General features: G+C 38.8%; 1 protein-coding gene across 2 annotated transcripts in view; it reads left to right on the top strand.

Annotated features, from left to right (window-relative positions):
- IQGAP2 (IQ motif containing GTPase activating protein 2) overlaps positions 1-22,796 on the top strand; it is a 284,130-nt gene that overhangs the window by 213,722 nt on the left and 47,612 nt on the right. For both annotated transcript variants that reach the window (XM_082457089.1, XM_082457090.1), the window contains exons 14-20: positions 90-180; positions 5,504-5,671; positions 10,749-10,891; positions 12,740-12,910; positions 18,980-19,063; positions 20,190-20,261; positions 20,923-20,992. In XM_082457089.1, coding sequence (XP_082313215.1) covers positions 90-180; positions 5,504-5,671; positions 10,749-10,891; positions 12,740-12,910; positions 18,980-19,063; positions 20,190-20,261; positions 20,923-20,992 — 799 coding nt within the window. The remainder of the gene's footprint in view (positions 1-89; positions 181-5,503; positions 5,672-10,748; positions 10,892-12,739; positions 12,911-18,979; positions 19,064-20,189; positions 20,262-20,922; positions 20,993-22,796) is intronic.

The raw sequence follows: 22,796 nt of genomic DNA, 5'->3' as shown, positions 1-22,796 counted from the left end.
TTTAATAAAGTGGCTCCTAAAAAGACGTTTTTAATTCTGTTTCATCATCATTCACTGTTCTTTCTTTTATTCTGTGACCATATCCTCAGGACCCTCAAAGTGCTTCTAAAATTCTTTGGCTGGATGAGATACAGCATGCGGTCAATGAGGCCAACAAGGACATGGACAAAGCAAAACAATGTAAGCCCTCACCTCCTTCTGCTGGCCAAACTTGCCTTGCTTGCGTCTGGTTATGCCCCTCAATTTTTATTTTAATTCCTAATTTTTTTAAAGTAGACCATTTTTAGTTTCTGAAAAGATATGGGCTTTCTTACCAATTTTAATTCTTGAATGCATATTTATACAAAAATAAGATTGGTCGGTTGTACTGTTTTTAGCGGTTAGGTACTATCTCCAGCAAAATCTGAGATTGTTGCTGAACAAAATCCAGAAAGCAAAAAATAATTTCTCAACTCTTAAATTTGTAGTGTACTCAAGTCCTTTTTTATCTTGATCCTTAGAAAACTAGGCTGTTTCTGCTTATTAAATGCCTTCCATTGCAGTAGTCAGGGTTTTCCAAAAACAGAGCAACATATATTCTTTTTCTCTAGAAAAAAACAGAATTACACACATATATATATATATATATATATATATATATATATATATATTCTGTTTCTCTGGAAAGTATATAGTATGTGTACTATCTACCTATCTATACACACATATATATATAGAAGGAAAGAGGGAGATTTATTTTAAGAAATAGCCTCATGCAATTGTGGAGAGGCTGGCAAGTCCAAAATCTGTAGGTCAGGCTGGCAGAGGCCAGTGGACAGCACTTAATCACCAAAGACAAGTGGGTGTGGTTATTATAATGGACAGCTGAGTCGAAGCAGTAATTAGAAAAATGTGACTCACAGAGACCTGTAGAATTTGCTAATTGATCTTGGTGTTCCTAGAAGTGAAATAGACAGAGAGTCTACTAAACTCTTACTTGATTTGCACAAGTGGAAGAAGAGTTCTAGGTCAGGTGAATGTAAGTATAACTTGAATCGTAAAAAACAGAAAGTCATGGTCCCTCCATTATTTCCCAGACTTGAGCCATTTACAGACCCAGAACCCCCTGAATGAAGGATGGGCTGGGTCCCCTTGGGAAAGGACCCTGCTACACTACCAACATGTTATACCCTACTGTGGTGGCTGTGCTGGGAGGAAAGGACATAATCAGACGTTTCAGAGCTTACCGGACACTGACTCTGAACTGACACTAATTCCAGGAGACCTAAAATTTCACTGTGGTCCACCAGTCAGGGGAGGGGCTTGTGGAGGTCAGATCGTCACTGTGGTGTTGCTAAGGTCCGTCTCATAGTGGGTCTAGTGGGGCCTCAAACCCACCCTAGGATTATTTCCCCAGGTCCAAAATGCATAAATGGAGTAGGCATACTCAGCAATTGGCAGAACCCACATTAGCTCAAATGATAGTTGTCCTTTTTTTTAAGCATCTATTTTCACAGAAGAATAATAAGAAAATTCACATGGCAATCTAAAAAAGCTTCAAGATTGATATGCTAGGGACTTCCCTGGTGGTGTAGTGGTTAAGAATCTGCCTGCCAATGCAGGGGACACGGGTTCGAGCCCTGGTCCAGGAAGATCCCACATGCCACCGAGCAACTAAGCCCGTGCGCCACAACTACTGAGCCTGCGCTCTAGAGCCCATGAGCCACAACTACTGAGCCTGTGTGCCACAACTACTGAAGCCCATGTGCCTAGAGCCTGTGCTCTGCAACAAGAGAAGCCACCGCAATGAAGAGTTGCCCATGCAACAACGAAGACCCAACGCAGCCAAAAATACATAAGTAGATAAATAAATAAATAGATTTATTTTTTAAAAAAGATTGATATGCTAATACTCTACATATATAAATTACCTACATAAATTAAGATTCCTAAAGGTGCAGTTCATTAACCTCTCCATTCATGACATAATTAGAATCTATCCTGTTGTATCAAGTCATAGTCTTGCCCCAGAGATGTGCTTTTAAACGTCACAGGCATCTGTAAGGAACATCTGGTTTTTATTTCCTTAGCCTGGAAAAATGTGTGTATTTGTCCAACCTAATTTTTATACCCTTAGGATCTTTGAAGTCTTTCCATTCTAGCACTCTAATCCTTTTCTTTTTTTTTTTAATAAATCATCATTTGAGCTTCTTTTTTTTTTTTTTTTTTTAATTCCTGGTTGCGCTGTGTCTTCATTGCTTCCCCATGGGCTTTCTCTAGTTGTGGTGAGCGAGGGCTACTCTTCGTTGCAGTGCACGGGCTTCTCGTTGTGGTGGCTTTTCTTGTTGCGGAGCATGGGCTCTAGGTGCGCAGCCTTCAGTAGTTGTGGCACGTGGGCTCAGTAGTTGTGGCTCGCAGGCTCTAGAGCGCAGGCTCAGTAGCTGTGGCGCACGGACTTAGTTGCTCCAAGGCATGTAGGATCTTCCCAGACCAGGGATCAAACCGTGTCCCCTGCATTGGCAGGCGGATTCTTAACCACTGTGCCACCAGGCAAGTCCCATCTAGCACTCTAATCCTTAAGAAAAAAAATAAAATTGAGTTGTGTACACAAGAGATTTAAATTTATATATAAGACTGAAGGCAGCCGTAGTTTGAAGAAACAGTTTTAAGAAATTAGATTATCATACAGGCACTCAAATAGCCTAAAAAGGTTATGATTTTTCTCTTAAAGATCAAACCAGTTTAGAAGTTATTTTTATTCTGTGTTCTGCTTATATTTGGCCTGCGAATGTTAAGTTGATCCTCTTGAGACTCAACGTTTCTATTTACTATTAATATAAGAAATTTTCTCAAATGTGTGATTCTTTACTCCACACTTGCATATTTAAAATCCTTTCTTCTACTTCCGTCCTATCCCTTGAAAGAGTTGATACAGTGTCTTCTATGATATATAACAACAAATAGATGTTCTGAAGATAAAACCATCTATATTCTTATACTGAGTTGAGAATTTTCCAGTTTTATCAACAAGGAATTTAATCTTACTTTTAAAGCATTCTTCATCCTTTGTATGAAGACTTAAAAACAGATTCTGATCACATGTTGCAATTATCAAACCCACTCCCAGATAATTTGATAAAAGAAAATGTGCTGGCCCATGTATTTTACCGCAGGCAAGATTTAAAAGGGCGTAGTAACTCAAGACTCCTTCCTTTTGGCCCATTGTCCATTTTCACTGGAGCATCCTGCTTTCTTAAAGTAGGTTTTTCTCCATTTTTGACTCCTTAGAGCAATGTTTTTCAGCCTTTTTCCATTACTGCACCCTAAGGAATCTTTCTAGCCTTTTTTTTTTCCATGGTGCTCTTTACCATGACATTTTAATACCACAGATATATTGTCTACCTCTTTATGTGCCATATGTAGATCTGTGCTTTTATACATAAAAAGATTTTTTACTTTCTCCTCCTAAGAACCCACGTAAAGCAAACATATTTTTGGATCTCTTAGGAGATTTGGGGGAGGTTTTCTTCATTTGTTCCGTAGCAGAAACATACCTGACTTTCCGGATATCATTTATCTGTCATTCTCAACTATCGGGAACTTAATCACAACCCATAGATTAAGAAAAAAGCAAGCAAAATAGCTGTCTCAAAGCCTGTGTACTACAACTGATTTTCTCATCTCAGTGGGGACCACCTGGATAGCTACTTTGAGCCTGTTTATTCTTATCTTCGGCATAAGGCTAATCTCTTGTATCTCTTCCCAGCTCAGAAGCCATGACCTACCAAGAAGTTAGGTGTTTGGGCTGCCCCATGCAGGCACTCAGACAGGAGCAAGAGGTGATAACTGACAGTGACGTTAGAGGAAAACTAAAAAGAAGAGGAATTTGAGGCCATTTAGTGCAGGAGCAAAGCAGCCCCAACACCTCCATAGTCCTTGAAGTTACCACTCACCGTATTACAGCACAGTTTAATTTTAATGACGTGAAGGACTCTTCTGGCAGCTCTCGGCAAATGTTAAGCGCCTGATACGTCCCAGGGACTGTGGGTACAGTGACGAGCAGGATAGAAACTGTTCTGTTAGGGGTTTTCCCGGGGCTTTAGATTTTCGTGGCGCATGATTCTGTTAAGATGAAGGTTGGCACCTAAAGGAGTCAGCTTCAGTTATCTGGAAGATTAACCCATGGACCCACTGCTTGCACATCAATACATACATTTGCAAGAAATGTATGCCTGCATAATATCCCTCTTTTAAGGAAAACAGCATTTCACTGGGTTCGATGAAGCTGTCGGATGTAATTCATGTGAGGATCCTTTGTCATTTCCTTGTTCTTTCCACATCTCTCAGACCACAGACATCTCCAACACCAGTACTGCCTTCTTCTTGTTCTGCAAAGCTTTCCTGGAGAAGAGGAAAGGGGGGCAGCTCACCCATTCCCATTAACTTTATATGTGAAAGAACCTACTGCTGTAGCTTTTGTTCAGCAACAACTGGAGTTGGCTGTGGGAGATCTTTACTCTTCACGTGCTCCTTGAGATTTGCATGACGTGGACTCATGGCTGTCGAAAGTCAGACTCTGTTTTTCTTACCACATCAGCCTTCACAGTTCTATGCACGTGTGAGCATAATTTGATGACAGCAACCTACCATTTAGCATTTGTATGGCAGAGTTTGACGTGTGTGTTTAAAACGAAAGAAAGAAAAAAAAATCCATCTCTCTCCTCTCTTTTCATCAAGATGTTTTTTCATCTAGAAAGTGTTTAACCTGGTTTCTTCCATTTTTTTTTGTTCTGCCTTGCTTCAGTGCATTTATAGGTTGTGAAGACAGTAGGTCCATTGGTTGGGCCAGAATATCCTCACCTGGAACTAAAATAGATGATAAAGGATTCACCGCGTTAACTTTCTTGAGGAAACCTAGAGTCCAGTGAGGTTTTATTTGTGGGGAGAGGCAGAAATGTGAAATGGGATAACATGCTTTCTAGGTCTAAATTGGTTCCATAATTAAGTTTCTGGACTCCACTGCACATATCCACCAGCTGTGCCTGTTGCCTTTCTAGAACATTCGTTCAGGTTGCTAAGGACAATCTTAAAAGTATACTTGCAATATACCAGAGAATTTCAGGATTTCTGTGGCTTAGATAGCATTTCTAAAATAAATACATGTCTTCATAAAGCTAGTTCTCAAATACTGATTAATGACCTGCCTAAGGGCTGCATATCTACTGTCAATACGTGTCCCCCCCATTTCACAGATCACCACGGTGAGCAGAACGTAGTACCTTGATATCACACAAGAGTAACCAGGAAATACTGTGATTTTTGATAAACAGTGCTCCTATGGGATTTTATTCCTCTTAACAACCTGAGCAGTTGGTGACTCTCTGGGACATATGTAGTGCATACTCTCAAATGGTAAACAGGTTTAATACCAATGCATTCCTAAAAGGTTGAATTATATCTTTGCACGCCTCTAGGGTGAGTAGAAGATAACGATTAACAGAAACATTTATTTTTCATTACCCAGGGGTTACACTGGTCGTCGATGTTAATCAGTTTTTGGAGAAGGAAAAGCAAAGTGATATTTTGTCTGTTTTGAAGTCTGCTGTTGGTAATACAAACGATGTAATGCCCGAATGTGCTGACAGGTACTATGACACCCTTGTGAAGGCAAAAGAGCAAAAATCTAAAAATGGTAAGCTTCTTCATCGTTTAGCACAAACTAAATTGGCATTTTGAATATGATGGTTTCTGTGGTATTGTGTTACCTTAATTTTAAGACAGATAATCGCTTTCAAATGAATGTTTCTGAAATGTTTATCATCTCTGGCAAAGGAAATTTTTTAGGTGTTGCTTTTCCTTTTTTGTCTCTTGGAAAGCTGTGATTAACTTGATGGCTGTGTGTGGGTGCCATATACTTGAGAAAATACAGTATTAAAGGAGACTTTACAGAAGGTAGGGCAGATATAGGGTAGCCTCCTCAAAGACATCTCCTGCTTTCCTTTAAAAGAGTTATTGTCTTTCTCTCAAACCTTAATCCTTGTCCTTTTGCCCCAGAGTCCCCATGCTTCTAAAATGGAGTTCTGATAGTGTCTGTCATAATGAAAGAGTCATATCCAAGTGTATAGATCTTGGAAATAAATACTGGGATCGCTTCTCAAAAAAAAAAAAAAAAAAGAAGACTTTGCTTCCTATAGATCTTGCTGTTGAGCCACCCCTCTAGTGGTACAAACTGATTTTTACACTAATATTTCTCTCCATCCTTTTGAAACAAATGACACATTATTATACAATATTAAGTAGAAGTAAAAAGTAATTTTGAAAGTACAAAATAAGCAGCAAATTGGTCTCCAAGAGCCTTGGCATATATTTATGCCTGTTCAATCCAATGGCAGATCATGAAATATTAGCTGTGGAAACTGTGTTTTAGATCATGAGTTTAAGACTCATTTTTCAGATTTAGAAAATCACCTTGATGACATTTTGGACAGAGGGAGAAAATGACAAATCCAAGGAGATTAATTTTTGGCAGAGATAATCCATCATCTCTTTAGTAGATTTTTGTTGAGCACTTGCTGTGTCCTAGTGTCAAGGATCAAGGTGTCTCCTGACTCTTAGGCTGGTGTTTAATTGTACCACATCATGGGTCATGTACATAGTACTATTCATCTTTAGGAAACTGCTGTGACAATATATGGCCTTAGAAGTGGAACTTAAGGAAAAAAAAAATTTTTTTTTTTTAGTTCACTGGAAGTCTGTCCAAAAGTACCCTATGTACTTCATTGTAAATTAGTCTGATGTATTTCTAACTTGGGAATTCTACCCTCCAATTCTGCAAATTTTCTGTTAATGAAATGGAAATGGGACTACTGGCCATCCTCTCCTACTTGGCACCTGATCACCCTTGAGCCTCTCTCTGTTCCCTTCACAACTCTTCATCAGGAGTTACTGTAGTGCCCCTACCTCATCCTTTATGAGGAAAGAATTGTACAACTGTATTTATGCAGGGGTGAGTTCCTAGAGATGACCCATCATAATTTCAAAATCATCCTGGCCCAAACTTAGTTTTATCTTCTTTTCCCTAAACTTGCCTACTCCTCTTCCCAAGTGCCATGTCCTGGTCAGTGAAGAAAAAATGTCCCGAGGTAGCCAATTTAGAAACCTAGGAGATACCTTAGATTCATTTTTTTCTGGAAACAAAAAGAGAGTTGGGACTTTGTTAGAGATTGTGTTGAAGCTGTAGATCAATTTGAAGCATATTGCCATCTTAACAATATTAAGTCTTCTGATCCATGTACATGGTATGTCTTTGCTTTTAATTAGGTCTTTAATTCTTTCAACAATGTTTTGTAGTTTTCAATGTATAGGGCTTGCATTTCTTTAGTTGCATTTATTCCTACATATTTTATTATTTTTGATGCCATTGTAAATGTTGTTTTCTTAATTTTACTTTGGGGTTGTTTATTGCTCACATATAGAAATATAATTGATTTTTTTATTGAGATATATCACATACCATAAAATTCACTCTTTTAAGTGTGAAATTCAGAAGTTTTTAGTTAACACTAAAAACACCACCACTAGTTAATTTGCCTTTTAATAAAGGATATTTTTTCTTATAATAAACAAAGCCCCTTACCTATTACCCATTGCTCCCCACCCCCAACTTTCAGCCCCAGGCAATCGCTAATCTACTCTCTGTCTCTCTGATTTTGCCTCTTCTGGGCATTTCATATAAATTAAATCATACTGTGTTTGGCTTCTTTCACGTAGCGTAATGTTTTCAAAGTTCAACCATGTTGTAGCATGTATCAGTTCTTCATTGTTTTTATGGCTGATAATATTCCATTGTATGAGTATGCCGCATTTTGTTTATCCATTCATCAGTTGATAGAATTTAGATTTTTTTTCCTCCAGTTTTAGCTATCCTGAATAATACTTCTGTGAACATTTGTATACAAACTTTTGTGTGGGCATGTTTTCATAAAATTGATTTGTGTATAATGATTTTGTAGCCTGCAACCTTCCTGGACTCATTTATTCTAGTAGTTTTTTAGTGGATTCTTGGGCTGCCACCTGTTGTTATAAATAAAGTTTTATTGTAATTCAGCCACACTTACTAATTTACATATCGTCTCTGGCTGCTTTCATGCTACAGTGGCAGAGTCAAGTAGTTGTATGAGAGACCTGTAGCACACAAGACTGAAAATATTTACTCTCTGGCCCTTTATAGAAAAAGATTGCCAACCCCTGTTCTAGAAGGAAGAGGAAAAACTTTCTAGCCAATTAAAGACTAACTTTCATTCCCAATAGAGCTGTGAACATTGTTTGGGGGAGTGAACAGGATGATTTATTCTTACTCTTTCTCCTCTGATTCTAGGATGTCTGTTTTTTCCCACACAAGCGTTCACTCTTTGGTAGATCACTCAGCCTTATTGTTCAGTTTAGGTCTTATGATTTTGTCTGGAAGGCATCTAGAAAGTATGCTTCCTTATGGAATGCTCACCACCTCTTAACTCACAGGTATCTTTCCCTTGTATGGTTCCTCAGAGGCCCGTAATTAGTCTTTTCCCTAAGTAACAAACCAACTGCATTTCTCCTGTTCTGGAGATGCCCTCCTCAGCCTTTGATCTGACTCTAAACTCATACTTGATGTGAAAATGATAAAATTCTCTTTTTCTATTATCCACTGACATCCCAACTCAAATAACCCTTACAGTGCCAATGTGGTTGTCTTTTATTTATTTATTTATTTATTTATTTAGTATTTTTATTTTTGGCTGCGTTGGGTCTTCGTTGCTGAATACAGGCTTTCTCTAGTTGCGGCGAGCAGGGGCTACTCTTCATTGCAGTGGTGTGTGGGCTTCTCATTGCGGTGGCTTCTCTTGTTGCAGAGCACAGGCTCTAGGCGTGCGGGCTTCAGTAGTTGTGGCACGGGGGCTCAGTAGTTGTGGCTCACAGCTTAGTTGCTCTGCAGCATGTAGGATCTTTCTGGACCAGGGCTCAAACCCGTGTCCCCTGCGTTGGCAGGCGGATTCTTAACCACTCTGCCACCAGGGAAGTCCCAATGTGGTTGGCTTTTAACCAACTAAGAACTTTTTACATCTCAATTCTTATGAAAATAAAACATACCCATTTTCACCATCTTTATTTGCTTTCTTTCCTTCCCACTGAGAGAGTTGCCTTAAAAAGGGTTTTCATTCTTCTGAAGGCACTTGTTGGTGATTGAAAATATAATGATTACTTGTGATCATCCTAATTTGACTATACAATATATTTTCTAGTAGACCAGCATTTCTAAACAGATAACAACTGCCCGACTTCCCATTTGAAGAGAAATGTATCTCTGTTCCTGGGCATTGACAGAACAGTTGAGGGGCATTAAAAACCAAGTAAAGAATCAACACACATTAAATCAACACGCCTTAAAGTTATCTCTGCTTAGATATTTGAATCCATTTAAATATTCTTCAAGGAAATTCAGTCAAATTTTGATTTACCTATAAAGGCAATTAGTCTAATGCTCACTTGGCAGCAGTTGGCTTAGCTTGGTCAGAAGTTTCTGTTTTTATTTTTATTGTTGTTTTTAGCTCTCTGATCTGGGACAAGAATCATAACCATTCAACAAAATAAATAGATTGCTAAATAGGAAGTATAGCCCATAAATTCGTGAGGAGATATTCTTCTTGGCCAATTTAAGCCATGACTGCCATAGTTTTGTTTTGTTTTTGTCTAGTATCCACCCCACACCCCCGCCAAAAAATTAAGTTCTTTCAACATTTTTTTTCTGCTTTTGTGTGGTTGTGTAGAGCAAGATGAGTCAGAGGGACCAGGAATTTTCCTTTTCCCTGCTTAGTGACCTCAGAGGTTGTGTATGCCATTTTGTGCTTTGAATAAAGTTGTCTGCAAAGATGAGTCACTTCTGCTTTGGTTTAATGCAGATCATTAAATAATGGGTTCTCGGGACTTCCCTGGTGGTGCAGTGGTTAAGAATCTGCCTGCCAGTGCAGGGGACACGGGTTGCATCCCTGGTCCGGGAAGATCCCACATGCTGCGGAGCAACTAAGCCTGTGCGCCACAACTACTGAGCCTGTGCTCTAGAGCTCAGGAGCCACAACTACTGAGCCTGCGAGCCACGACTACTGAAGCCCGTGCGCCTGGAGCCCGTGCTCCACAACAAGAGAAGCCACTGCAATAAGAAGCCCATGCACCACAACAAAGAGTAGCCCCCGGTCACTGAAACTAGAGAAAACCCGCGTGCAGCAACGAAGACCCAGTGCAGCCAAAAATTAATTAATTAATTAAAAAATAATAATAATAATGGGTTCTCCTTAAATAATGGGTCACAGCCATTGTAGGTCACTCCTTTTCAAAGAAGTTGCTGGAAGCCTTTCTAAACAAAGACGATTCTTCCTCATCGGTCTCCCCTGTCTCCTTGTGGTGCTATTCACACCTACCTGGGGTATCCATCCTTGTTTGCTTTTCCTTCTTGTTGGCCATTTGCTACTCTTTTCATCCTCATGAAAAATTTGGTATGCAGAGCCAGCATTAGATATTACTCTCTCCTCCTTTTTCTTTGGCTTAGCAGGGAGCTGCCATTGAATACATAGAATTCATTCCATTTTAATGAGTCCTTGCTAATAATTTTAACACACTATCTGAATGTTTGGTGAAAAACATATTCATTCAATTAATTTACTTATTGAAGAAACTACATTAATGTTGAAAGTTTCCATGTTCCTCTCTGGAATTTAACAAACCTTTTTCTTTAGTGTCTACTGAAGGTTCGTGGCTCAAACTCAACCTGCAGGAGAAATATGATTACTACTACAACATTGATTCAAAAGAGAGTTCCTGGGTCACACCTGAATCCTGCTTGCTTAAAGAATCATGGCTCATGGGAAAAGAAATTGAGGTAGGAGGTTGGTGTTTGATGGGAAGGTGTACTATATAAAGATAAGTGTGATTGCTTTTCTACTTTTGAATCATGCAATTGATGGGAAGAACTAATTTATTTGAAGACTGGATATGGAGTAAAGTCTTCACGAACTACAGCTGGACGTGGCTGCATGGTTACTGACTTTTAGAATGTTTTCCGTGTGTCAGAACAACACCAAACAGAACTAGGGAATAAAGCTCTTGCAGCTTCTTTAGGATGACAGATTATCCTAAGAAATCAATCTCCAGGTTTTCCTTGACACCAAAGCTCAGTTAATGGTAATTCCTTGGTTGTAAGTATTCAAAATGTCTTATTTCTTTCCCCCCAACCTCAACCTATAACAAAGATACATAGGTCCATTCAAGTGAGTAATGCTTCCCCAGGAGAAATACTCTTGAAGGAATGTTCACCAAGATTGCTTTGGACTTGAGACCAAAAGTTGGACCCGGAAGATGTGAAAATTGCTCTTTGATCCAGGCATTGTAGTGTGTTTAAAGAGAAAATACTTCTAATAATTGAGTTCCATCTTGAAAAAAATAGAACTCACAAATGTAGATCTTATAGAACTTTTCACAGTCACCAGCATCAAAGATACTGCAGGGTAGCAGTATTGTGGACAGAATCACCGGTGCGGTATTTACCAAAACTCAGAGGAAAAACTGTGGCTTGGGGATGACAATGCCACAGAAATCCTGAATGACAAGAAGATAGTGAAAAACATATTTATTAACTAATTTCAAATGTGTAAGTTCCTACAGTTTATAGGAAAATGGCATTGTGGAAATGAACTATTAGTGCTGCTTTGTTGAAAAATGAAATCATGGCCAATATTTAAAAACCATATGCTCTCATTGAAAGGATATGTCAAACTGTGAAGAAGCAGCATTGAAGGGTTAAACTCAGAGCCAAAACTGCTCATGTGGCATCCAAAGATGCCCTAGGTATAACTTTGTGGAATGGAGTATCAGGATTAATAAAAAGTGGAGGGTCTTTGCTGTTAAAAAAAAAAAAAAAATTCTAGTCAATCTGAAATTACTGAATTTATTCAAGAATGTACATATGTCTTCTTAAAAGTATTTATGCATCTTTTATATGATTTCACTTTTAATTGTTTAAATTAACCATCACTGAGTCCAGTCACACTGGATAAGAGACATCCACCATAGAAGCGAGTCCAGTCTTTGCTTGCGTCTCTCAAAGAACATAAAACTAAACCCAGTTCATCATCCACATGAAGACTTCTCACAATCCCCCTTCTTCCTTTTTTTCTCATTCATCTAGGTTTCCCTGTCTGCCCACAATAGCACTTATCTTTCCTCTCCCACCGCCTTTTCTTCAGCTCCAAGTCTTTTATTTTCTCCCAAGTTTATTTGAGTTTTCCCCTACTCATTGCAGGGATCTGCCTCCTCTGGCCTGGGCAAGAAAAGCCCAAGGACTTCATGGGCACTGCAGTCTTTCCCTCAGGAGAGGGAGGAGGTGATGCATGCTCTTACTGTAATCATCCTTGTCTCTTTTACACTCTGAGGAGATCAGGCCTCTTGCCTGGTCCCTGCCAGCATCATCTATACATCTCTACCTCCAAATCCTGAGACCATTCAACCTCATTCTCATACCATCTCAGCACAAAGTTCAGAGGATTCCAGAACCATATCACTAGAGAGAAGCTGAGCCAGTTCATCCCTCGGCTCTGGTCAGATCTTTTTTACACCAAGCCAGAAAGAGCTATGCAGATCATTTTCTGAAAGATAACATTTCCAGAAGCTGTTCTCTATGCTCCTTTCATCTGATGTGTGAAGTGTAACCATAAGAAATATCTCTTGCCAGGACATTATTGAGGAAGTCACAGCAGATTACATTCGTGAGAAGATGTGGTCTGCTACTGAAGATATGCTTCTGTGCTTTCAAGCCGCAACCTCAGGACCCCTCCTTAGGAAAGAGCATGAAGCTAGGAAATCCTTTTTGTATGAACAAGAAGAACATGTAACCAAAATACAGGTATGTGAGTCACCTACCACTCGTTACCGAAAACTGTCATTCCATGAAAATGTTTTATTTGATAATAGGACAGTCAACTACCAGCATTCTAATAAACAAATGTGACTGCAGATTTTGTCCTTAATCAGTGCCTCTGAGTCTACTTTATTGAAGACTCCGAGATGGGAAGGATGTTGAATGATTTTTCACCTGTGGTCTTCTGGAAAGTATTCAGGACACTGTGAATAGTCAGAGTCAGGGGAATACCTGAGATCAGAGTTGAAATCCTGTTTCTCTAAAAAGGCGGATATTCTTGTGTCACCTACTGTCTGACCTCAGGTGCTTTTGAATTGGTTTCTTTGTGGTTAGTGGATGTTGAGTGGCGTCTGAGTTTCTATGCTCTTGTAGCCTAAAGAACAGAATAGCTCATGAAATAGATGTAGCATCTCTGAGGCTGTCTTCCCTCTTATATAATCTCCTTCTTCATTCAGGCCTGCAAGAGGCATCCTCATTTCCGACCTTTTTCTTCTTAAGCTTGCATGACTTGTCCGAATGTTCTGGTTGGCAGGAGAGGAACTTGCTAGATTTAGATGTTACTATTCTGTGTTCCCCTAGCATCCTCTCTCAACCACCACGCTGGTTTCCAAAAGGCCGTGTGTTTGTTCCTTTTTCTGCATCCAAAGTGATACTGTTATTGATGGGCAGAGTTTGGTGGGTTTTTGCTTTGGCCGTAACTATTAAATTTCCAAAACTGAAAGGTTGTAAGTTGAAGGGCTTCTCTTTTGTGATCATTGGTGTACTGATCTGCTTCCCCACCTAACTTTAATATTGTGCAGGGCAGAAAATGAGTTTTTAAAACTTTTGTATTTTTGTGTCTTGCATATGATAGGTGCTCAAATATCTGAGTTTGCTCAGAGCTTAAGATGTTAGAAGGCAGGAATGATTAATTTTTTAAAAGAAATTTCTTCTATAAACTTGATACTCAAGCTTCACTGGTGGCGCAGTGGTTAAGAATCCGCCTGCTGATGCAGGGGACACGGGTTCGAGCCCTGGTCCGGGAAGATCCCACATGCCGCGGAGCAACTAAGCCCATGTGCCATAACTACTGAGCCTGCGCTCTAGAGCCCGCGAGCCACAACTACTGAGCCCGCGAGCCACAACTACTGAAGCCCGTGCACCTAGAGCCCGTGCTCTGCAACAAGAGAAGCCACCCCAATGAGAAGCCCATGCACTGCAACAAAGAGTAGCCCCTGCTCGCTGCAACTAGAGAAAGCCAGTGCACAGCAATGGAGACCCAACGCAGCCAAAAATCAAATAAATAAAATAACTAAATTAAAAAAAAAAAAACTTGATACTCAAAGGATTTTTCTAGGTGCACCCCTAAGTTTTCCAGTTTATTCCTTCTTTAAATAAATGGTAGACAAAACACACAGGAAGTGAACAAAATCTTAAGTATAACATCATCTACACTGATGCTGAGGCTCTACTTTTGCACAAAATTCGAAGAGTGTTAGCCAGTGTGACACAATTTGGACCAACCTCAAGCTCTCCAGTCTGCCCAGAGCTGTGTTATAGTTGGAAGACACTCTAAAGAGCCCTCTAGTATAAAATCCGCCTGATATTAGGACCCAGGGCTAAAATCATGAGAGAGCTGGGGAAAAGACAGAAACAGTCACCTGGAGCCTTTCCTCCCCACCTCAGTGGAAGCAGCAGTATTGAAGAAGAAGCCATTACACTATGAAGTCACCCCGTGATGACTTCTTTCCCCCTGCTTCTGACAGTTTTCTAACAAGGAGGGCATGAGGTCTAAAGTCAGGCTGTACCCTGGAGATGAATATGGTCTGACCCAGAAAACCAGAAGACCATGAACCAAAGGGCATCATGCTAATCTCATTTTTTGCCAAAGTGGCTGATTCATTCTAAGTTAGGGGAATGATGTCAAATCTGTGGAACAGCTCAAACTTCTTAGCTGGCTGCATCAACCCCAGACACAGTAGTCTCCACAAATTCAGAGAGAAAGCTCCCAGGCTGAGGGCAACCACACCGCAGCTCCACCGTGCTACCACCGACAGTCTCCTCCCAAGGAACTAGATATGGTACAGAGAGTATATGTCATCAGTAGCCAATCCTTTGTCTCAAGTGCTTAGGGGACAAGTCAGAAGGTACCCAAGTAAACACAGAGGAAGGTAATGAGAATCTATTATAACCATATTATATTTGAACAGTAAGAAAGCTCTGATAAAATGGCCAACATTTAAGAAGAGAGCCAGAAAAAAATCTCAAACAAAAATGAGAATTTTATAGCAAAAAAAAAAAAGAAAAATGGATATAAGTTGTAAAACATAAATTAACATCTAAGGATTCTCATATTCCAGGAGACAGAAGAAATTTTTATACTGAAACTGCTTTATGCTTTTAAGAAATTTAGTAAGATGCATGGACTTAATGAAACAAGACAGCATGATAAAATGAAAAGATAACGCATAGCTACAGAGAGGAAGAAAAATGACATCCTAGAATGTGAATGAACTTATAACTGCAGAATGTAGCGCAGACACTGAAAGTGATGGAAACACGTGGAGAACTTGAGAAAAATCACAGAAAAAGCTAAGAATAGATGACTTAAAATACATTTTCTCATCTGAAGATGATAATACCCATTTTATCGCAGGGTTGTAGGGATTAAATGGGATAATACACATAACAGACTTTGCCCAGTATGCAGCTATTAAGTGCTCAACAAGTGTTCGAAGTGATGAGGCGGGAGAGATGGTGACTCACAGGGCAGGTAGTGGGGATCCAGCATCCAGGCGGTTGGATGGCCCAGGAAGAGATCAGAAAAATCAAGACAGGAAAAAAGAGTTAGCTACAATATTTTTTTCCTTGAACTGAAGAAAGCTGAAATGCCACTTTGTAGGAAAAAGCATAATAGTGAAATACCAGAACTTAGCCCTGAGAATGACTAAATTATTGAACTTCAGGTCAGAGAGTGCCACAAGCATCGGGGCAAAGAAAAAGAAACAAGCTTCTCTGAAGCAAGTGCAGGTTGTCAGGAGCTGCGGCAGAATCTGGGGCCAGGAGGAAGGGGGTGACCTGATGGGACAGTCCTTCATTACATTGTTGGAATGTAACTGACTACTCTTGCAGGTTGCGGGATTGTACCTTTAAGCAGAGTGAGAAAAGAGGTAAATATTTAGGGTTTTCTTGGCTAACAGAGAGATCACAGAATTTGTGCTTCAGAAGTTGGTAATTTGAATATTACTATCCTGAGTGCCCAATTATCAAGCGAGGCAACCAATTTAGCAAGCCAGATTTTCTAGAGATTGACAATTAGAATCTATAAAACAGAGCACTAACTTCTGAGGTCTAGGTATCTTGGGAAACTCCTTTGTTACAGCTGAATTGCACAGAAAATATATTTATGGTAACAAAAAACAAAACAAAAACATAGCTATTATAAATTTTCACGCAAGTTCTCATACCAGTCAAGAGAGAGATTGATGTTTTTGTAAACGCCTTGTCTCTAATCGTTTATAAAAAGCTGCTTCTAAATGGCTTTATGGTTTAGAATTTTGTCTCCTTTTGCATTTTTATCAATAGCTCCTTCCTCCCAACTTTATACTTAGAATTGTTTTTAATAAAGAGCCTCTAATTAGAAGAGCCTGCTGTCTCTGGGCCTTGCACAGGAGTTGTGCTGTTAGCACAGAATGAGAAAAGCCAATCCTGATGAAACTAAAACTTACAAACTAAAAAAGAAGAATGTTAAATTTTGACAAATAAAATAGGAAGCCTGTAGTACTCTGCTTCTATAGACCAAAACTTCAAAACCCAGCCAAGTTGCCTTGATTTGGAAAGGTAGCAATAAAAATATAAATGTAGATTCCAGAAAAATCTACATAATCAATAAAGAGATGAAATACAAAATGAAATCTTCAGGAAAGTACTGTTGGTGAGCATTGAATCCTTAGGACATTAAAAACGTAGTACAAAACGGACAAGTGGGTTCATTCCACTAATGCAAACATGCTTCAATATTAGATCTTCTGTTACTACAACAGATTCCTTATCCAGAATCTTTGAGAATCTGAGCTAATAGAGATTAATAGTGTTTCTGGAACTGAGATAATTCCAAAAAAGCAGAATGAGAAATTGAGCTAATCCCAGTATCTTGGTTGCCTTTCAATTTGGATCAAGGAATGGGGTGTATAATATTATTTGCACATTTGCACCTCTGTGCTTTAAAACAGTGTTAGCCACAAAAACACGAGTCACCATTGAGACCCATCATGACAAATAAGTTACTAGTTAGATTGCCATTAGTATGAGTGCAATCACAGTTTATCACCATTTCCCTATTTGTCAATATTCTGTTCTCTACGTATTTTCGGTATTACAGACAATGCTGCAACAAAAATCCTTATATATTGTTTTCCTACACAGGTACTTATATTTCCTTAGGCTAGGTATATTGAAAATTAGAAACACTGGGTGAAACGCTAAATAATTTTAAATTTGATACTGCTAAATTCCCTCCAAAAAGGCTATACTCTTTTGTACTTTTCCCAACCCCTACTCCCCATCTATGTTTTTTTTCCCCTCACTGCTTGGCAATGAGTGATGTGACAACTTTCCCAAAATTTCTCAGACTGATATTCAAGGCTCCCTCAAGCTTAGAGCCATCTCACATTTTTTGTAGAGGTTCCCAATGTTTGTAGAATTGTGTTCTGTGGTTCCCTCTTTCAGCCAATTCAAGCTACCTTCTCTCTTCCAAGATCCCTCATAGTTTTTGACCCATATGCCTTCTTGTTTTCTAGCACTATGATGAATTGCTTTAAAAGCCTATTTGTAAGATGTTTCCATTGGGGGAAGCTGGATAAAGGGTACATGGAACTCAATGTATTACTGTTGCAGCTTCCTATGAGTCGATAATTATTTCAAAATTAAGTTTTTTTAAAAAGCATATTTATCATTTCTAGGGATTTAAATTGAGAGGGGAAGTCTGGAGCAAGTACTCAGTTGGGTACTTATTCCATCATGACTGTTTTGTTTTGAATCATTACCAAAAAGTATATTATTTTTTAAATGGCAATAAAATTCCACATAGCTTTTTAAAAAGAAGGAATGAGGTAGATTGATATATGCAGATGTGAAAAGAAATTTATAAAAAATAACTTGAACAAACAAACAAAAAACCACTTGATTTTGGGGAATTCCCTGGTGTCCCAGTGGTTAGAACTCGGCGCTTTCATTGCCATGGCCCGGGTTCAGTCCCTGGTCAGGGAGCTAAGATCCCACAAGCTGCGCTGCGAGGCCAAAAAAAAACTTGATTTTTTTGTATTTGTCCTTTTTAACACAGAACTTGTATTTCATTTCTAACCTGAAAAACAAAATCAGAGAATTGGAGTGAATTACAAAGATACGTTTCAATAAAAAGATTCTCAAAAATGAATTGGAATAAACTTTATAACAGCTATGGATTTATCATCCTAAAGATACCAGTTTGTGTCCACTTTTTGCAAATGTTTCCTGTAAAAGTTCTCTTTGATGGTGATAACCTTGTAAAGCTATGTTGATGAAGCCTCATTAAGCTTTATGTAAAAAATAGATGCAATAATAAAAGATCAATCACAGCACTCCTGTTTTCAGGGATCCAGAGTCATCTTCCTTTTCAGTCTGGATCACAGTGGCCCACTTGTTGGAGGAAAACTAATTACTAGTCATTATTTTGAAGCATCTTATATTGTTACCAAATAATACCAGCACCCAATTGATCTGTTTGTATGTTTGAGGGCAATTCCATATTATTATCACTTCTCATCACCCAGGGCCTTGGTAAAATTAAACTTTCAAACCAGAAACTGGGCTTCCACCTGGTAATTCCTTTCCCAAACTTGGGGCAAGCCTCAGGTGTGAGCTGGTAGGCTCTGCCCAGTTTAATGTCCACCCCTAGAGATGGTGTCCAGATGAGATTTGGAAGGGAGGACCCTGACATTGTCCCAACTCAGTGTCTCCTGAGATGTACTCCATCCTTGCACTTTCTAAAATAAACTGTTACATGTAAGTAATTCTGTAACTCATTATTTTCCACAGGCTTTTTGGAAGGGACATAAACAGCGGGCCTCATATATGCACAGGCGACAAATGTTCATTGATAATATTCCTTCTGTTGTGAAGGTAAACACCCTTTCCTACCTTAGTGCTTGACTTAAACTTTTCCCTTCATTTTCATTTTGCTTCTAGAAGACAGACTATGTTTGAGCCTTGACATCAGAAGCAAGTCCTGGGTTTGAGTCATACCTCCACTACTCACTTAGCTGATCATCTTCAAGCAAGTCCATCAAAACACTCTATTGTCTCCGGTCCTTTATAATATATGCTCTTTCTCTAACAAGTCCAAATTGATTATTTAAATTCTGGAGGAAACCCAGCTTTATTTTATGTTCTTCTTATGGTCTTCGCTGATAATGTTTAGAATGCTCAAATTTAACAGTGCAAACCTTAGTTGTAAGGCAAATGCAAAGCCAATGACAAGAGAAAGTAGAGCTAAGTTAGGGCCTAACTTCCCACCAGCTTCCCACCGAGGCTGGTTGCTCTGAGCTTAGAGAAAGAACACGCATTGGAGTGCCCACTGTCTCAGAGCTGAAAACTAAAGAACTGTACGGCAGTGAACTTGTAGAAACTTGGAAACCCAGATGAGAGTCACAAGAGTGGGACTGGAGAGAGATGGGAATCAGATGAGATTTGTTAAGACTTTTTAAACTGTGAGGACAAAGAATGACATGTTCTAGACCCCTTGTGCATTACTAGCTCCTGAATGAAATGTCCTTTGCTTACCCTGGAACACATGCTTATTTGCTTAGGAAACTGTGGGTCACAGTTGGTCCCTCGTGAGACCTCTTGAAATGTTTTCCTGTAAAGACCTAAAGAATATTCACTGCGTTTAAGAGATGTGGGAAGCAACCCTGAACTTAGTTTCTCATTTGATCCCCTGACCCATGGCAACTCTCAACAAAATGCCTTGCCCGCTTGGCTTTAATTTACTGAGATTAAAGCAAAATAGTACAAAGAGCTACATTACCTTCCCCACGATAACGTGTAACATGTTCTGAACCCCTAGGAGAAAAAGCAACGAAGGAAGTAGAAGAAGAAGATTAGGCTTTAGATGTTTATTAGTTGGTAGGCTGCTAATTTTTACTTTTTTATCAAATTATCTATCAATATTATTTTTAAAAGACTCCATAAAGAGATATGAAAGGTTATCTGGTAATTGCCTGGATTTCTCTTTTTAACTTATTTTTAGATTCAGTCCTGGTTCCGGATGGTAACAGCACGAAAGAATTACCTCTCACGACTGCAGTATTTCAGAGATCATGTAAGAGACACGCATGTGGATTTTTATCCTGGCTGAGAATGAACTAAATGAATACTTTATTGAATGTTAGCATTGAATGACTTTTATTAAATGGTGGAAATGAACACTAGGAGGAAAAAATAGGTTTTAGAACTCAATGCGATACTATTTGGAGGCTTCTTACATTTTTTTATTCAGAACTCAGGTTCAGAGTGAGACTTCACCATTCAGAACTGGAAAGGAAATGGGTGAGAGAAAACTGATGTGGGCTAGTAATGCCAGGGAGAAAAGATTCAACTTTCCAAAATGACTTATAAAGTGCTTATTACTGCTAACCGATTAATTTAAATAGATGCCCGCAGGAGGAATTTTTTTAGGATCTTTGAAGAATAGATATGTGAACATAGATTGGACCATCTAAATTTGGTGGTAAAGTTCTTTTCCCTTTTTAAATCTCTTTATTTAAACAGTCCCTTTGCAATCTTGTTTATATTTTAGCTAACTTATCTGCCCCTTTCTTCAAAGAGAATGCAAAAATAAACATTGACTACACCACATCTAAATACTATCAGTTCTAAATAGTGTCCCTTTTGAAAACGCTGTCACTTCTTAAATCTAAATTCTAAAATAGTGGAGTAGATGGGACTCTGGGAGGTAGTGACTGGTCTTATTTTTTTCGCAGAACAATGAAATTGTGAAAATACAGTCTCTATTGAGAGCAAACAAAGCTAGAGATGACTACAAAACATTGGGTAAGTGGGAGCATTCTGAGACAAATTATCCCTTATTAACCAGGCAAGGACAAGTTATTTCCATCTGAGTCACTTCAGTGGCTGCTCCAGAAACAGAGGATGCCCGTTATTTCCAGTAGATTTTGACCATCTCAGACTCCAGGTTCTGAACCAGTACACAAAGGAAGATGTGATGACAGGAAGTGGACCCTTCTATCTAAATGGAGTGGGGTAAATGCAGTAGATGTGATTTCTTCTTCAAAAGGAATGGACTGCATGGGGTGGGGGGATAAATTAGGAGTTTGAGATTAACATATACACACTACTATATATAAAATAGATAATCAACAAGGACCTACCGTATAGCACAGGGAACTATATTCAATATCTTATAATAACCTATAATGAAAAAGAATATTAAAATATATATATATATATATATATCTGAATCACTTCACTATATGCCTGAAACTAACACAACATTGTAAATCAACTACACTTCAATTTTTAAAAAATGGAGTTGGCATAAATGCTGATTTTTTATATTAAATTTGAGCTAGAGGCAGGAATCTAATGCAAAAGAGCCAGAAGATAAGCTTAAATTTGAATACTGTTTAATTTATTGCCTGGCCTGTGATTTTTTTTCCTCTCATTTTTTTTCCTTTCAATAAGTCAGATCAAAACTGCTCTGGGCTTTGGCAAATAGGGTGGCTTTGTGGTAACTGAACTGTAAATTTTCATTTCTTTCTCAATTCAGCATCTTCATAAAACGAAGGCATTTTTTTAAGCCGAAAAACAGATCACTTTTATTAGTCTGTCATGATTCATTTTCACCCATTCCCTCCAGAAAGGCACTGAATGCATTCAGGTTTAAAAGTTAGAGTCTGTCATACAGAGGGAAGTAAGTCAGAAAGAGAAAAACAAATACAGTATGCTAACACATATATATGGAATCTAAGGAAAAAAAAAAAAAAAGGGTCATGAAGAACCTAGTGGCAAGACGGGAATAAAGACACAGACCTACTAGAGAATGGACTTGAGGATATGGGGAGGGGGAAGGGTAAGCTGGGACAAAGTGAGAGAGTGTCATGGACATATACACACTACCAAATGTAAAATAGCTAGTGGGAAGCAACCGCATAGCACAGGGAGATCAGCTCGGTGCTCTGTGACCACCTAGAGGGGTGGGATAGGGAGGGTGGGAGGGAGGGAGATGCAAGAGGGAAGAGATATGGGAACATATGTATATGTATAACTGATTCACTTTGTTATAAAGCAGAAACGAACACACCATTGTAAAGCAATTATACTCCAATAAAGATGTTTTTTAAATTAATTAATTAATTAATTAATTAATTTTTTAAAAAAGTTGCTGGAACTGTAATGTGGCCACTTGTAAGTGCTGACTGTTAAGTTATGTGGTTTCCTGAAATGAAAGTACCACAACGTGGTATGAAGATATCATGAAGATGCCAAAAAGCCAGCTGTTGATAGAGGAGCTATTACATTTGAGCCATAATAATTAGTAAAGCTAAAATATTGATTTGTTTCTACCAGGCCTGTTAGCACATAAAATGATACACAGTTCTTCAGAGCCAGGAGAGAGAACTTTAGACACAAATGCGGTGGCTTATGTTCTCTCAGCTATATGAATGAGCTCTGCTGTGTGGCTCAGGCTGTTTCTGAAATGGTCATGTCATCAGCAACATCTTTGCGGAAATAGAAGGAAAATAAATTCACGTATGCTTCAGTGATCAGGAAGAAAAGGGTCCATGATCCAAGGTAACTTGGAATCTAGTGGAATATGAGGTATTATTATCCAGTA

Source organism: Balaenoptera physalus (genome assembly GCF_965194825.1).
Source record: "Balaenoptera physalus genome assembly, chromosome: 3".
NCBI lineage: Eukaryota > Metazoa > Chordata > Mammalia > Artiodactyla > Balaenopteridae > Balaenoptera > Balaenoptera physalus.
Note: the sequence above shows the minus strand (reverse complement) of the source record. Positions and strands in the feature narration are given on the sequence as shown.